The 15,523-nt window shown below is 32.6% G+C and overlaps 2 protein-coding genes across 2 annotated transcripts; one reads left to right on the forward strand and one right to left on the reverse strand.

Moving 5' to 3' along the window:
• On the forward strand, positions 2,050-6,694 carry LOC18593802 (probable serine/threonine-protein kinase abkC). Its single transcript, XM_007021177.2, has 5 exons — positions 2,050-2,229; positions 2,720-4,058; positions 4,296-4,565; positions 5,220-5,375; positions 6,295-6,694. The coding sequence occupies exons 1-5, from the start codon at positions 2,192-2,194 to the stop codon at positions 6,412-6,414; spliced, it is 1,923 nt and encodes a 640-aa protein (XP_007021239.2). The 5' UTR covers positions 2,050-2,191; the 3' UTR covers positions 6,415-6,694.
• LOC18593803 (transcription repressor MYB6) lies at positions 9,183-10,928 on the reverse strand. The gene is made up of 3 exons (XM_018125040.1): positions 10,706-10,928; positions 10,429-10,558; positions 9,183-10,170 (listed from the first exon to the last, which is right to left on the reverse strand). The coding sequence occupies exons 1-3, from the start codon at positions 10,836-10,838 to the stop codon at positions 9,366-9,368; spliced, it is 1,068 nt and encodes a 355-aa protein (XP_017980529.1). The 5' UTR covers positions 10,839-10,928; the 3' UTR covers positions 9,183-9,365.

Here is a 15,523-nt window from a genome sequence, read left to right on the forward strand (position 1 = left end):
ATGAAACTTAGAAAAAACATGTAAAAGGGGTAGAGATTTCATTGATTCTACATTTGTGGTTGAGGTTCGAAAAAGCCAGTAAACTCGGAAGGGATCTAAGGTAACAAGTCTAAGTTCAATAATATTCAATGCATTCATTGTAAAGGATACGAGCATATTCAATGGGATTATTCCATGAAATTGGAATGGAGGTAATGGGAAAAAACGTGATAATTGTTTTGTTTAAATCTTGTTTGTGTTACTCATCTATGTTTTTAAAATGATTATTTTAATTTGCTTTGAGAAAAAGTAATTGGAAATTTGACTTTCGATAATAAGTTAAATATTAAAATCATGAGTTTTAAGATTGAATAAAAATGTACATCCGAACATTTGTCTCATTAATTGGTACATGATATTTTTTGTCTTCCTGTCAAATAGTAGAGTTTGAATCCCTCTTTCTCCAATTATAAAAAAAAAAAGATTAGATAAAAATGTTTAATGAGATTGTATGCTTTGAGCGATGAAAGAATCTAATATTATTAAACCTATTAGAGATACAATTCAAAGAATACGGATACTCTACTAATGGTAAAAGTTGCATAAAGTAACATAATTGAAAATTTACATAATAATTTGTATCGTGTAGAAGGTGAGTCTTTGAAAAGATAGAATAGTGTGGGATAATAGCTTCGAGAAAAGGTAGCTTGGGATTTTGACTTTGGATGATAAATTAAACGTGAAAGTCATTGGTTTTTAAATTACATTGGATAGAGTTATGTGCTTTTTGGGTAATGTGAATTATGTCCCAAAAATATGTAAGAGTCTAATATTATTAAGCTTTTTAAACTTTAAAAGGTACAGATACTCTATCAATGATTAGGGGTATGCAAATTATTAGAACGGTTAGTTTAGTTCTAGATTTCTCAAAATTGAAAAAAACCAAACTTCCTCTAAAAAACTAAAATTGAATAAAAAAATTGAAAACCAAACTACTTCAATTAATTCAGTTTGATTATCGAAAACTAAACTTATGAAAAATATACTAAAATTAGATATATGTTAGATATAAACAATGTTTGATTTACTTAAGTTCAAATACGCATGATTCTGAGTATAATTTCTTTACACCTTAACTTAATTATAATAAAAGTTAGAATTCATTTGAAAAAAAGACTCGTGAAATCAATAAAATTACCTTTTTTTTTTGTATAAGCATTTTCTAGTTTGATTAGTTTAGTTGGAAATTTTTTAATCAAAAATCAAACCAATTAAATCGTTGTAACTGAACATATTTAACTGAACACAAAATTAATCAAACTGAAAAAATCGAATTCACTTCGGTTTAGTTTCAATTTGCACACCCCTACCAATGATAGAGTGGTAAAAATTACAAAGTGACATAACCATAATGGGATGGAATTTACATAATAATTTGCATCGTCTAGAAAGTGAGGTCTTAAAAAGATAAAATTAGTGCGCAGATAATGATAGCTATCAAAGTTAAATTTTAGTTATCGAAAAAAGCAATGAAAGGTTCTTATAGTGTAGATGATCCTGAAAGCCAATGTTAATAAATCAAAGGGATGTTTATCCTTTATGGAATTGAGCATTGAACCACGGTTGATTTAATACGTGTAGTTGAGATAATTTTGAAGGCCAGTGAGTAAGAAAGTAAACGAAATTAGAGTGCAATGGGTGGAAGAAGTTTAAAGAAATTAAATTGAACTAAAAAAATCTAGATTTATTTAATTTTGATTTGATTAGATTTTAAAACTTAATTTGACATTTAGTAATTGTATAAGTCTAAACTTATCACATATTAATCTAAGTTTTAGGAGTAGATTAATTAGTATAACACCATAACTTTATCATTTTATCTGTGACATTTTTTAAGACATAATTATTAAATTAAAATAAATTTTATTTTTTAATGTTTTATCGCGTATAATCAGATATTGATACTCTACTTAAAATTGAAATATATAAAAAATATAAAATATATTAGAGAAAAAAGTAAAAAAAAAAAACCCTTAAACGTCCACACTAGCGGCCACATCATCACTTGGAGATCGATTCCTCAGCAACGGCATCTCTCTCTCTCTCTGCCTCATTTCCCCAGGTACGTGCGACTCCACTGTGACCAACATGCGCCAATCTTCCGCCGCCAATCATCGTGGCCACGGCTAAGCCAAAGCATTCCCTACAGGCAATGGTGGTTGAACCAGCGGCGTTTTTAGCCATGTCGAGGTTAATTGCCTTCTAGAACTTTCTATATCAAGTGTTTTTTTTTATAAAAAATTATTTCTAATTTTTCCTTTTTCAAAATTCGTATTCTTTTTGTTGTTTTATTATATTGATCGAAATTTGAAAAGTATAGCCGAAATAAGAAAATGGAGCTAATTACTTGCAATAGGCTTGGTTGATTGAAGATTCTGCTTTTTCTTCTTGTTAAAGTTTAGTTTAATTTTCTTTCGTTTTCTTAGCAACCAAACGGGAAATCTCAGTCTTGCATGTGATAGTATTATGAATTTCTGATCAAATGTTTTCATCGTTTCATCTTCAATAGTGTAATGGATAGTGTAGATATAAAATTAAAAAAAGAAAAAGTTTTTTTTTAATGTGTTATAGATAGTGTAATTTTTTGTTTCGTTTTCTGGTTATTCTTTTGTATTATCCTCTCAGTTTGTTAGGTTATTGGAAGGGAATGTGAATTTGAAACATGTTTAAAACTATGCAGATTTTTGGGCTATGTAAATGTTAGGAGGGTTGCCCGATCCTTTCATTCAAACTGGAAGACTAGCTTCCGGAAAGCAAATAACAATGGGGTGCATCCAAAAGTTGAGTTCCCTTACTCCCTATATAGGTTATACTCACAATATAGACATTCATTTAGAGAAGATTCGCCTTTTGTGATTTACAAAGTAAAAGAAAGATTATCAAAGAGTTATCAGGGCCAGAGCTTCCATGCCCTTTCGCCTAGCTATGTGTTTTCAGACAATGCACAAGTTAATTGGAGGAGGCTTTTTCAAGTATTTTCCTTTGGCAGTCCAGCTGTGACACCGATTAGTAGAATTGCCCGTGCAGTGAGTCTGGCTTTGAGCAGGTCGAACTTGGTAGCTCCTGGTGTTATGGCCTTTATAATTGGAGAACTTGCCTGGACCCAACAAACATGGGCAGAAGCAGAAGGCTTCTCTACAAAGGATACTTTTTTTATGCAAGCACAAGATGGACATCTTTATTTGGCGTCATTTGTATTTTTAGTTTTGGAATTTGTAATATTGTTATTTAGAGCTATCTATCTAGCTATTCTATTTTCACCCTCCATAGCAATGGCTCCTTTTGTGGATTCTCTGGGTCTTGAATTCAGGAAAATGTGGCTTCATATAGTCCACCATACACTGGAAAAAGCAGGCCCAGCATTTATAAAATGGGGTCAATGGGCTGCAACTAGACCAGATTTGTTTCCCAAAGATCTTTGTGCTGTACTTGCTGAACTTCACACAAAAGCTCCATCACATAGTTTCGCTTTCACAAAGAAATCTGTTGAAAATGCATTCGGTCGAAAGTTGACGGATATCTTCACAGGTTTTGAAGAGGAACCTTTGGCATCTGGAAGTGTTGCTCAAGTTCATCGAGCAACTTTAAAGTATAGGTACCCTGGTCAACAAACCAAGCCCATTGTTGTTGCTGTAAAGGTTCGGCATCCAGGGGTTGGTGAAGCAATTAGAAGGGACTTTATGATCATTAATTCTGTAGCTAAAATTTCAAGGTTCATCCCTACTTTGAAATGGTTGAGATTGGATGAAAGTCTACAACAATTTGCTGTTTACATGATGTCTCAAGTTGATCTTGCAAGGGAAGCTGCACATCTAAGCCGTTTTATCTACAATTTCCGCAGATGGAAGGATGTCTCATTTCCAAAGCCTCTATACCCCTTGGTACACCCTGCTGTTCTGGTAGAAACTTTTGAACGTGGAGAAAGTGTTTTGCACTATGTTGATGAGCTTGAAGGACATGAACGGATTAAAAGTGCCCTTGCTCACATCGGGACGCATGCACTTTTAAAAATGCTTTTGGTATAATATCTCATGTTCTCTTGTTCACTCTTTCCATCTTTTCTTCTTTACATTTCTTCTTATAGTGGTGATTATAAATGCTGAGTTGCATTGTATTAGATTGTTCATACAGTTTCTTCTACCACTGTAGTCCTGTACTGGTCTAAGATTGTGATGTGTCTGGAAAGTGTATACATAAGTCATGCTAAAATGTTAGAGATTGGATTCGAACTTATTGGGTTCTCTTTCTCTCTGCAGGTAGATAATTTTGTTCATGCCGACATGCATCCTGGAAATATTCTTGTCCGTGTGAAAGATATCAACCCATCACATAAACAATTCTTTAGTTCAAGGCCCCATGTTATCTTACTTGATGTGGGTATGACAGCTGAACTTTCTAAGACAGATCGAATGAATTTACTGGAGTTTTTTAAGGCTGTCGCTCTTCGAGATGGTCGCAGTGCTGCAGTGTGCACACTTAGATTATCTAAACAGCAAAATTGCCCCAATCCAAAGGCTTTTATAGAGGTAATGCATTTGCTAGAAAGCTTTTTCTGGTGGGTGTAACATACTGATCTTGTATGCCACCATGAATGCTTATTGGTCTGTCAATTTAAGAGTTTATTTATCCAAGAAATTGTAACATATTACATGTTTTTACCATGTTTTGTTTTAAACATACATCAATGTTATCAAATTGCATTGGGTTATCGGACATTGTTTGAAACCTCATAGCCTCATCAGCCATCTTTGCTATTTGCACTTTCCTTGCATTTGACTTTGGAGCGGACATACCCATAACGAAGTTCCTTCTTCTAATAATGGAGTGCCTTCTCATAGACCATGCATTTTATTTCTATTCTTGACACTTAAAACTTTGTTGTTTAATTGCCTTGGAGACTTGCTATAGATAATTGGAATGCAAAATGGATTTAGGTTAGTAAGGTGTTCTTAAAGATCTAAGCTTAAATGCTAGGCCTTCGTCTGCATTTTACCCCAAAAGAAATAAAATCCAAGCTTAAAGTTATTGAGAATCAACCTAATAATGGATTGATTTAAGGTCCACTCAAGATTTTGCTTCGTTCAATCCTGCAGTAATTGTTTGTGTTTTATAGGATGATTTATTCTACAGTTACAATCACATCTGTTAATATTGTTTAAGATTTATATTTTATTGAACAGGATGTTGAAAAGTCTTTCAATCTCTGGGATTCCCCAGATGGTGAGTTCATCCATCCAGGGGAGTGCATACAGCAACTACTTGAGCATGTTAGACGTCATAAAGTCAACATTGATGGCAATGTTTGCACAGTAATAGTTACCACCTTGGTTCTTGAGGTAATGTAGTCTTTTCCTGCTACTTATCATAGTCTTCTCTCCCTAAGAAAGTTATTGAATTCTTTTTCTTCATTTTTTGGGTGGGACAGCTGATGCAATCTAATAATACACATGGAATGTGCTGGCACTCCTTTATTCCTTAACATGTCACATCGCAGTGATTTTTGAGAAAGAACTTCTGAAAATACCCTGAACCTTGTAGACTTTTTTATTTCCTAAACTGCAGCTCTTTTCTTTCTCGCACTCATTCGAGGAATCTCTACTGACACATATGGAATTGCCGTGTGCTGTCATTTCTATATTCCTTAAACATGTCATGTCTCTCAGCCATTTTTGAGAAAGAACAACTTCAGGAAAACCGTACAACTTGCAGCCCTTCTTCATCATGCTGCAAGTGATTGGGGTCCAAAACCTGGATTTCTGGCACTATGGAATCCACGTGTGCCATTTGTGATCTTCTCAATCTTAAAGAGAACTGTTTCAGATGCATGCATACATGCTTGGCTTAATAGCTGTAGTGCTTGTATTCTGGAGAAAAATGGATTCAGGTCAAAAGTTGGACAGCTCTGCATTTGAATTTAGGCAGGGTGGGCATGTCATATGTGGAGGGTCATTGTCTTTTCTATAGCATAACCTAGTTTAGAAGAAAATTGGCTTTATTGAAGTTCTCTTTCTTACTTTTCTCTTTTCATCACAATGAGAAAAAATATGTTAGACTTTGTCTTCTTGAACATCTCAACAACAACCATGTAGCCAGCATGAAAGTACTCTGTTGATAATCATGATGGCTGAGACTTTCTCGTAGACCCTCACCCAAATTTTCATCTTGTCAAATGAATGTTTACATGCACTGATCACTTAAACATCTTCTTGTTAACACTGGTAAACTTAAGACACAAATTTTGGCTTTCTAACCCAGGGATGGCAAAGGAAGCTTGATCCTCAACTGGATGTGATGCGCACTTTGCAGACGTTGCTATTTAAAGCTGACTGGGCTGAATCTCTATATTACACCATTGAAGGACTTGTGGCACCTTAAAAGAGTCTGTTACATCTCCTTATGCTCAAAGTTTTGATAGCAGTAGCCAAAAGGATATACACACTTTACCTGTTACACTCATGAGATAATTACTGTCTTCCATCTTTGGTTTTAACCTTCTTTTGATTTTTACCATCTTTTATTACAGTTTTGCTGGCTGACCTTATTGTTTGCTCTTGTTAATTTGCTCATAAATCATGGTTTCCAATGTAAGACAAGAACATTGTGGGATGTACAATAAAGAAATGAGGAGAAATAAAATATTAATGTTTCTTTTTTCCCTAGAATCTCTCTCTAATGCTTTCGGTGTGGTATAGTGATTATTGCGAATGTGATTATTGAAAAAATGATATCACAGTATTCGATTTATAAGTATTTTATCGAGAATGTTTGGTAGAAGAAATTGTTCTGTACATAATTACAAACAAAGGGTATTTTTTTTATTTCATTTTCTATTTTAAGGAAATGTTGACCAATAAAAAAATGTTGATCAAAAAGTGAAAGAAAAAAAAAAGTGATGAGTGTTGAAGTTGCGTTCACGTTTTAACTTGGACTGTTGATTCAACGGTTTGACTGGTTCCACGAGAATCCGACAGCAGACAACCATTTTTGGGCGGATTACTTGGAGTTTCTAAGGGGATGCTACGTGTTTATTTAATTTATTCTGTTTCTCACGTGCAAAAAATTGAAAAAATTTATGCTTTTTGGAGTGTTGACACGTGTTAGTCGGGTCAAGGAATTAGGGAAGCAAATTTCTATTTCCCATTTACCAAATTTGTTTTTGGTATATCAAGTCCAATTTGAGTGTTTTTGTCTTTTCTAAATATGGAATTACCCAAAGGTAAAAAAAAAATTTCTACCATATAATAATTTGTGGTCGGAAAGGAAAAAAATAAAGTGAAAAAAAAAATTATAAGTGCGAGAAAATAATATTATGATTTAATTAACTTTTAACTGATGTGAAATTTTTTCATTAAAAATGTTAAGATCGAGATAAGCTCAAACCATTTTTAGGTAATATATTACAAATTTCTACCAAGCTAAGTAGTTTTCTGCTGTACTTAATGTTTTCAACGTTTTTTTTATGGGGAAATTTTTTCTTAAGAACATCGGATTAATTTTGAAAAGTTAAATCATTGAAAATTTTCTTAAATTGTTTATCAAACAACACCATAGAGGGGAAATTTGTTCTTTTATTCAATGAATCAATATTTTGTAGTTGGGAAAAGTTATTCTCTCATTTAGTAGTAAAAAAAAAAGTTGGAAGAGAAAAAAAGATAAACTTTTGAATACATATATGATAGAAAAAAGCTTATTCAACTATATAATTAATAGTTATTTTATTTTAATTTCTTATCTTGTATAAAACATAACTAGAAAAATAAATAAAAACCAAGTTTTTGTTTTAAAGCCAGTAAGCTGCGATTTATTTTTTGAGGCAACTAGATAGGATTTTGAGTAAAATCGTCAATAGCTTTTTGAGTAGTAATTGTCTTTTATAACTGTACAGGTTTTTTTCGCTTAAACTAAATTTGTATATTATGGAAAGTCTCCTGCCAATTAAGTAAGAGATTTAGAGTATATTTGGCCTGATTTTTTTTTTTTCGTTTAAAAGTTATTATAAAACTCTTATAAAAAATAATAGTTTTTAAAATTAAGCTAAAACTATTTGATAAATTTACTTTTTATAAGCTCTTTTTTATAGATAAGCTATTTAGTAAAACAACTTATATAAACTTTAATTTTGATTAAAGTTACTATAAAGGGTATTTAATAAATCAGAAAAAAAATTTTAGAATTTAATAAATTAGGAAAAAAATTGAATCAAATAAAAAAATGAGTGTGAAAAAAATATAATTTTTCCTATAATATTATGAATTGCTGAAAAATAAAAGAAGAATATCAAAAAATATTTGTTGTTATTTTTTAAAGAATGATTTGAAATTTATGACATTTGGAGCTGAACAAAATTGACGTTAAGAACAATAATTGACTTATTTAACTAATTATTTCAGTTATAATCAACAAATATTATATACACCAGAAAGAAGTTAAAGAACAAATAAGCATCACATAATTATCATATCAAACAATAAATTGAGAAATATCAAAAAATAAAAAGAGTTTTCAAAGTAAAAAAAAAGAACAATAGAAAATAAAATGAAAAACAAAACATAAAGAAAAAAAATAATACTTGAACGTAATTTTGAATTTGGATTTTTTTCTTAATTTTTGTAAGAACAAAAAAACCTAGAAGAATAATTTGCAGAGAGGGGAGAGAAGAAGGAGATCGAAAGGGAGAGAGGGAGGAGGCATTTTTTGGGAGAGAATTTTTTGAAAAAAGGAAAAAAAGAAGAGAACACTCCTATTTGGAGTTTTTTTTTAAGCTATTTTTTTTAAAAACTTCTTATAAAATACTGTCTGACTTAGCTTCTAGTTTTAAGAAATAGGTAAGTTAAAAATAAATTAAGTCAAATAAACACTTAGAATGTATGCGGATTAGTCTATATGCATACATACATAGAATTGTTTCTCCTTGGTGACTTGGCCCCATGAAATGATGCACACCTAACAGCAAATAATGCTGCATTCCATCCCAGCAATTCCTCAGCCAACTTGCTTATTCCTTAGCCATTGAAAAGGACATTTTTCCCTAGCTAGCTTTGTTTAAAAAATAAGCTTTTTGCAGAAATGTCAACTTGAACTACATAACTTCAACCTTATAATAGGCCTGGCGAATATGAAGCAATTAACTGACAAAAAAAAGAAGAAGAGAAAAGCATGCTAATTATATTCAACAACAACAATGACAAGGAAAAATGGTCTACAAAGATAATATATAAAAGATTCACATAGATTGATACAAAATGCAATCCCCTAGTCAAAATCTGAACAATTAGAAAAGACTTTAAATCTAACTTTTGGTTTTTTGACAGCAAGTTGTTTCAATATTACACACACCCATTGACATTTAATCCATTAGGGACATCAAACATCAACATATTGCTGCAGTAACTGTCTCTTTCAATATCTTCAGTACTGCTACCATTGTTGTTGACATATGTCGTGGATGGTGAATTCAAGGGAGTTGAGCTGGAAGAAGGTGTGGACAGGAGTGATCCGAAAGGGCTCAAATTTGGGATATTGTTCTGATCGGAAAAACATGACCGGTTTTCAGCTAAAGAGTTGGTGATGGATTGATTGATAGAGTCATGGTAGCCATAGTTTTGCATGGGGAAGAAACCCTTTGGTGTACTAATACTAACATTCTCTCTATCATATTCTGGCCACAGATTTGGTAGAGACATTTGGCAGCTTAGATTATTGTTGGGGTTTGTGGACAAATGGTTCAAATTGGCTTGTGATGTTGTGTAACCTTGCATGGGATTCTGAACCTGGTTTGCCTGGTAGGTTTCATATTGGTTCTGACATTGGAAATTCCCTGTCTGGTTTTGTTGAATATTTTCAGGACTGATTTCCAGGGTCTTGTTTTGGGATGACAGTAGAGCTGCGGCAAAGTTCAGGAAGTTCCGATTGAACATCGGTCCAATCCCAAGCAAACCTGCTGGATTAAGCTGAGAAGAATTGTAGAGAGATGAGCTGAGAAGTGAGGAGAGTTCAAGAAGATCCAGACGGGGACTATGAGTCACAGGATCAATCCCCATTCTCAGTAGCTTCTTCTTGATGTGGGTGTTCCAATAGTTTTTGATCTCATTATCAGTCCTCCCAGGCAATCGAGCAGCAATAGCAGACCACCTAAGTCAAGAGTGAAACAAACAAAGAGTAAATCAGACAGTAAACAAGACATGTTTGATTCTGTGGTTTCCCCAAAAAGCTTAAAGAAAGTACATTATTTTTCTTTTGAACAAATAATACACCATTGACTTTTGCTCTCTCAGTCCATAAGAAGTAGGTAGTTAAGTTAACTATTCTTAGTATAAAATTTGAAACAGAAGGGAAACAGGCTAAGACATACTATCAATCAGTTGATCATAAAACAGGAGAGACACTCACTTGTTCCCTAAAACACTGTGTAATTGTATTATAGTTTCCTCTTCTTCAATTGAGAACTTCCCTCTCTTGATATCAGGCCTCAAGTAATTCGTCCATCGGAGCCTGCAACTCTTCCCACACCTCCTTAGCCCTATATAAATCAATACAAAGAAATTATTAAACCCATTTCTTAATATACTAACATCACGCAGAAGAACTAAACTCGAACATTTGACTCGACAATTTAAGTATATTAACATTACAAAACTAGGGTATACGAGTTTCGAATTCGATGTACCTGCATTCTTGGGAAGGGTACGCCATCTCCCATGCCCATGTTTTTGAATATAATCGATCAATTTTTGATCTTCCTCGGCAGTCCATGGACCCTTTTTCAATCCATTTTTGTCACAACAAGGAGGTTTCGCCATTGCCAAAGATAGAGAGACCCTTAGTACAAAACCAAAGAATATAAAGAAGAAGCCGATTCAAGTTTGGAAGGGCAAAGTCATGAAATGCATGGAAGAGGAAGAGTATATATAAATAGAGGAAAGAAAAGAAAAGCAAAGCAAAGCAAAGTCAATGGGATTCGGTACCGGCCAATTGAAACGTGTCTTCCTGTGAAGAAAAAAACATGGCACACAAAAACATTAGAACAGTTATCTTCTTACTTCTTTGTGGGCAGGGTAAGAACAAACTTTGATACCAATTCAAGGGTATTTTGGAAATTACATTTTCCAACGTGGCAAGTACCCATTGGTGGGAACTTCAAGATTTTTGTTTTTTACAATGATTAAATTGGTAAACAGTACATTTTTGGGCTCTTCTATGTTTTGGTCAAGGCCTTTGTTTGTCTCTAATTCCTAAAACAGGTTGACACATGTTGCAAACAATAAAAAAGTTTTCCCTCCCTCCATTTGACTAATGAAAACCTTATTTCCTTTTAGTCAAGTATTTTAGCTGTCTCCAACATTTTCCTGCCACGTGATAGGAGGAGGATGGATGACCAAAGGACCTCATCACCCATTGCATGGCTCTATAAGCTCAGTTGAGGTTCATTCACTTAAGCCGGCTAGCTCATCTTTCCACCCTTTTTTCTCTTTTGGTAACATATAGGAGTAATGGAGATGGGTCATTCGAACTTAACTTCACTTGTATCAATCGATTGAGTGCCTAACTAAATCTTGTCATACTATCATTGAAAATGAAATGTAGATTTCTCTATATGACCAATCTTCATCTCTAAACAATTACTTGAGATTTAAAATACTTAAATCACCACATCGAATATGATTACGGTGATATCAAATAATAATTTTCTTATAACATTTTTTGAAAAAGATATTATGTTCAAATGTTTTTTCTCTCAACTGTACTAACTATAAAATAGAGCATTTCCTTAGTTAAGTGTTTTTTCCTTACGATATATTAATTCTCTTAATTTTTGTTAATCATTAAGATTGTAATCCTAATTAATCAGGTCAAATTTCCATGAGTGAGAGTCAAAGGTTTTAGTATGAAAACAATGGGTAGGTAGTTCTTCTACTTTGCTGTCATGATTTGGAAAGGAGAATAAATCAGTTAGGGAAATGATGGATTGAATTCAAACTGAAAGTTTTGATTCTCACTATGAACAATTTCCATGAACAATTTGGCTCTAAACAGTTTCCAGGGAATAAAAAAAGCTCTTTTATGTATAACTGCTTCATTTGATATGATTGGCTTTGACCAAAGTTTGGACTAATGCTTTAATTTGGGCACTCCCATCCTACTTCTAAAGTGATTTCATCTTCAAATCCCAATCCCATTCACAGTTTTTGATTGGCAAAGACATCCAGCTTGAATTTGACTGAGAATTAACAACAGGAACAACAGCAATTCTCTCTGCTGTTTGACCATTCTTATTTCAAGGTACAATGTCTCCAGTGCCTGCTTCTACTTTATGTAACAAATTAGAAGCAAAGTGCATGAACTCTCACCAAGACCAGAAAAAGGAGAAAGGAGGCTCTGTAAAAGGGTTAAATCCACAGTGTAATTTCTTGGAGAAAGATATGCTCTATATATGCCCTTGGTGTATTAGTTTGACAGAAGAAATGTGAACTGCTGCTGTTTGTTTCATAGCGATCTGATGCCCACAGGAACCGTCCACATGTCCAGGTTATGTGGATTGAAATTGTTCTTCATAGTTAGGTCCCACCCAAAATTTTGTACATGCAATTAATGAGCTGTGTGGAAATTTTTCCACTGCTTGGAGCTGTTCTTGTCAAAAGAAGTTTGGGGCACAAGTTTGAATATTACATTGGTGAATTTGAAGTAACTTGAGGGTCATACAGCTATCATAAGTCATGTGCCCATCATATGACTCTTGCCCCCAGCTTGCATCCTCTTGTTCAAACAGTGAGCATGATCCACTTTCAGAACCCCCACATTACTCTCAATTAATACCTTAGATCTTTTTTCCACATGTTACAACTAATAATTGTGGGTATAAAATTTATCTTATTTTGACGAGTTGCATATGAGGAAGGATCGTTCAAACATAAACAACTACGAATAATATTATATTTTCTTTTTTTTTTAATTTCAACACTGACAACACGAACAAACTTTAAATTTATGAATACATAATTTTTTAATCATGCCACCTTGTACATTCATCAACAGCTAGATTTCATTTATGGTTTGGTGGAATCCAGGGGATGGGACTGATAACTGTAGCTATCAAGAAGGGAATAGATGGTAACTTTTGAGAATTGAATGACCATAACTTTCAATGGCATATGATGTTAGTCCCTTTGGATGCTAAGTTCATTGAATTTAATGTGAGTGTAACTTCCAATTTTGAGCTTGAAACAAAAATGGGTTTCCAAGTCAAAAATGAAGTGACAAGAATAGGAGACTTGGAAGACAGATGTGAAAAGAGAAAAAGGAAGTGAGAAGGAGCAATTCTCTATTCTTTTCCTTCTTGAGATTTGAAAGGGGAGGTGACAATTGACAAGAACTTGGGAACTCATCATTTTCAATTATCAACTCATCATTAATTAGAAGCCAATACCTCCCAATTTAAGTTCCAATACTGGCTCCTAATTTAAGTTGCATTACTGGCTCCTGTTCTTGGTCAGCCCTTACATCAAATCCAATAAGCAGTGACAGGAAAGCAATAGAATTGTATTTTGTGAAAATGCCAATAATATTGACTTGAATTTCTTTCTATATCTTTCAATTTTACATAAATAAATTTCTTGGTTTTCAAGCATAAGTTTTTAGTAGAAGGGGTTAGCTAACAATAAACAAAATGCTACTAGATTTTTAGTTTTTCTTTAGTTAGAGGAGGATGATAAATAATTTCCAATGAAACACGCAAATTTAAATATTATTACAATGTCAAATTTTTTATTTACGTTTTACATTCAAATAGTAAGAAAAGAACGAAATTTTATATATTAGATGAAATATTTTTATTTTGTAATTTTTATATTATAACTGAATGCCAGATATATTTATATATAAAAAAAAGAACAAGAAGGAGAAAATTTTTATATGTCTATGGATGTGTATACATAGATTTGAATTATAACGAACTTGTATACTAAAAAAATGGGTTTCCAAATTTGACTCTTATGATTAAAAATTAAAAATAAAACTCGAGAGATAATAAAGAATTACCTTTCCTTACTTAACCAAGTCCCTAATTAACCTTTATATGTATGATAAAAATAAAAACCATTAATTAATAAAATTTTTTACTACGTTATATATATATATATATATATATATATGTATACATGTGTATTTATATAATAACATTTATAACAAAGCATGTAGAGGATAGACAAAGCCATGGCTTGGGCAAGTATTTGGCTAAGCTTCTTGGCTTCGGTAATATTGTCTTGACAAAACTTGGAAATAAAGTTAAGTAAACGTGGAACTTTGTCGCAAACATGAGGCAAATTTCAATGGTTTTGTGGTCAAAATTTTAGAGCATGTAATTTCTAATCAGATAAGGCTAAGATAAACAAAAAAGAAAACAGCAAGGTCCCCCCACATTATTATTCAATAAAAAAGGACAAAGCTTTGGTCCAACATTATTTAATCCTCATCAAGTAAGATTTGCACTAGGTTTGTTTTTCGCAGCCATTATGATGGAGGTTTCAACAACCCCATCACAAAATTTTAACAAAGGATACAAACCAATACCCTTTTTTCTTTTTTCTTTTTTGATTTGACAATTCTCACCTTTTGAAATAATTGTAATTTTTCGAGTTCGGATTAAAGAATTTTAGGTAATTTTTAATTTCCAACCCGTGTTTATTCACTTGAGTTTTATATTTAACTAAAATAGTATTTGATCCAAACCTTAAAGATCAAAATGAGTTTTTTAATAAATAATTAAGTTTCATTCGATGGATACTTTTACTTTTTGTTATTTTTCGAAAAAAACAAAACATGAACCGGATAGACCCTATGCATGTAAGAAATTTTTTACGATCTTATTGCGAGAAATACTTTATCTATCTAGTTGTTTAAATCTTAGAGAGTCTTACCAATTAAAAGTCTTATATCAAAGAATTACATTAGAACTTCAATTATTTGTGAGTAAGTATAGGTGGAAGGATATATTTTAATCCCAACACATGCATATCTTTTTGCTTCTTGGACTTAGGAAGGGCAAATATGACTATTTAAGTGTTGCAAAGTTTTCCCAATGATCTCATAGATTTTTCAAAAAAGTGGCTTTGAGAATGAAAAAGAAGTTGTTAACTAAGCACATACATACACACTACCTCATTTGCTTGCTAAACCTTCCTACTCCATTACTAAATTGCCTTCATTTCCACTCCAAGCAGTTTCTAGAACACTGAAAATGATGTTCAAGAGAATGACTTGAACCCCAATTAGGTTCTATTAATCTACTTGAACCCAATTAGGTTCTATTAATTAGGTATTAAACCCTTTTTCAATCGAAATTACGTAAGCAGCAACCCGAAGAATTTTATGAGGGTATAAACCAAGGTTTTCAAGTACTTAAAGTTATTTTGTATATTTATTATGGTAAGGGAATTACTAATCTTGGCTTAAACCTTTTAATTATTTCATGACCTTGAATAAACATCTT

This window comes from Theobroma cacao, chromosome 7 (genome assembly GCF_000208745.1).
Source record: "Theobroma cacao cultivar B97-61/B2 chromosome 7, Criollo_cocoa_genome_V2, whole genome shotgun sequence".
Classification (NCBI taxonomy): domain Eukaryota; kingdom Viridiplantae; phylum Streptophyta; class Magnoliopsida; order Malvales; family Malvaceae; genus Theobroma; species Theobroma cacao.

Bases quoted from the DNA above. Each gene is read 5' to 3' on its own strand.
- LOC18593802 (XM_007021177.2), top strand. From the start codon at position 2,192: ATGGTGGTTGAACCAGCGGCGTTTTTAGCCATGTCGAG. The intron at 4,059-4,295 runs GTATAATATCTC...TTCTCTCTGCAG, and splicing joins CACTTTTAAAAATGCTTTTG to GTAGATAATTTTGTTCATGC. The intron at 4,566-5,219 runs GTAATGCATTTG...TTTATTGAACAG, and splicing joins ATCCAAAGGCTTTTATAGAG to GATGTTGAAAAGTCTTTCAA.
- LOC18593803 (XM_018125040.1), bottom strand. From the start codon at position 10,838: ATGGCGAAACCTCCTTGTTGTGACAAAAATGGATTGAAAAAGGGTCCA. The intron at 10,559-10,705 runs GTACATCGAATT...TGATTTATATAG, and splicing joins TACCCTTCCCAAGAATGCAG to GGCTAAGGAGGTGTGGGAAG. The intron at 10,171-10,428 runs GTGAGTGTCTCT...CTCTTGACTTAG, and splicing joins CACAGTGTTTTAGGGAACAA to GTGGTCTGCTATTGCTGCTC.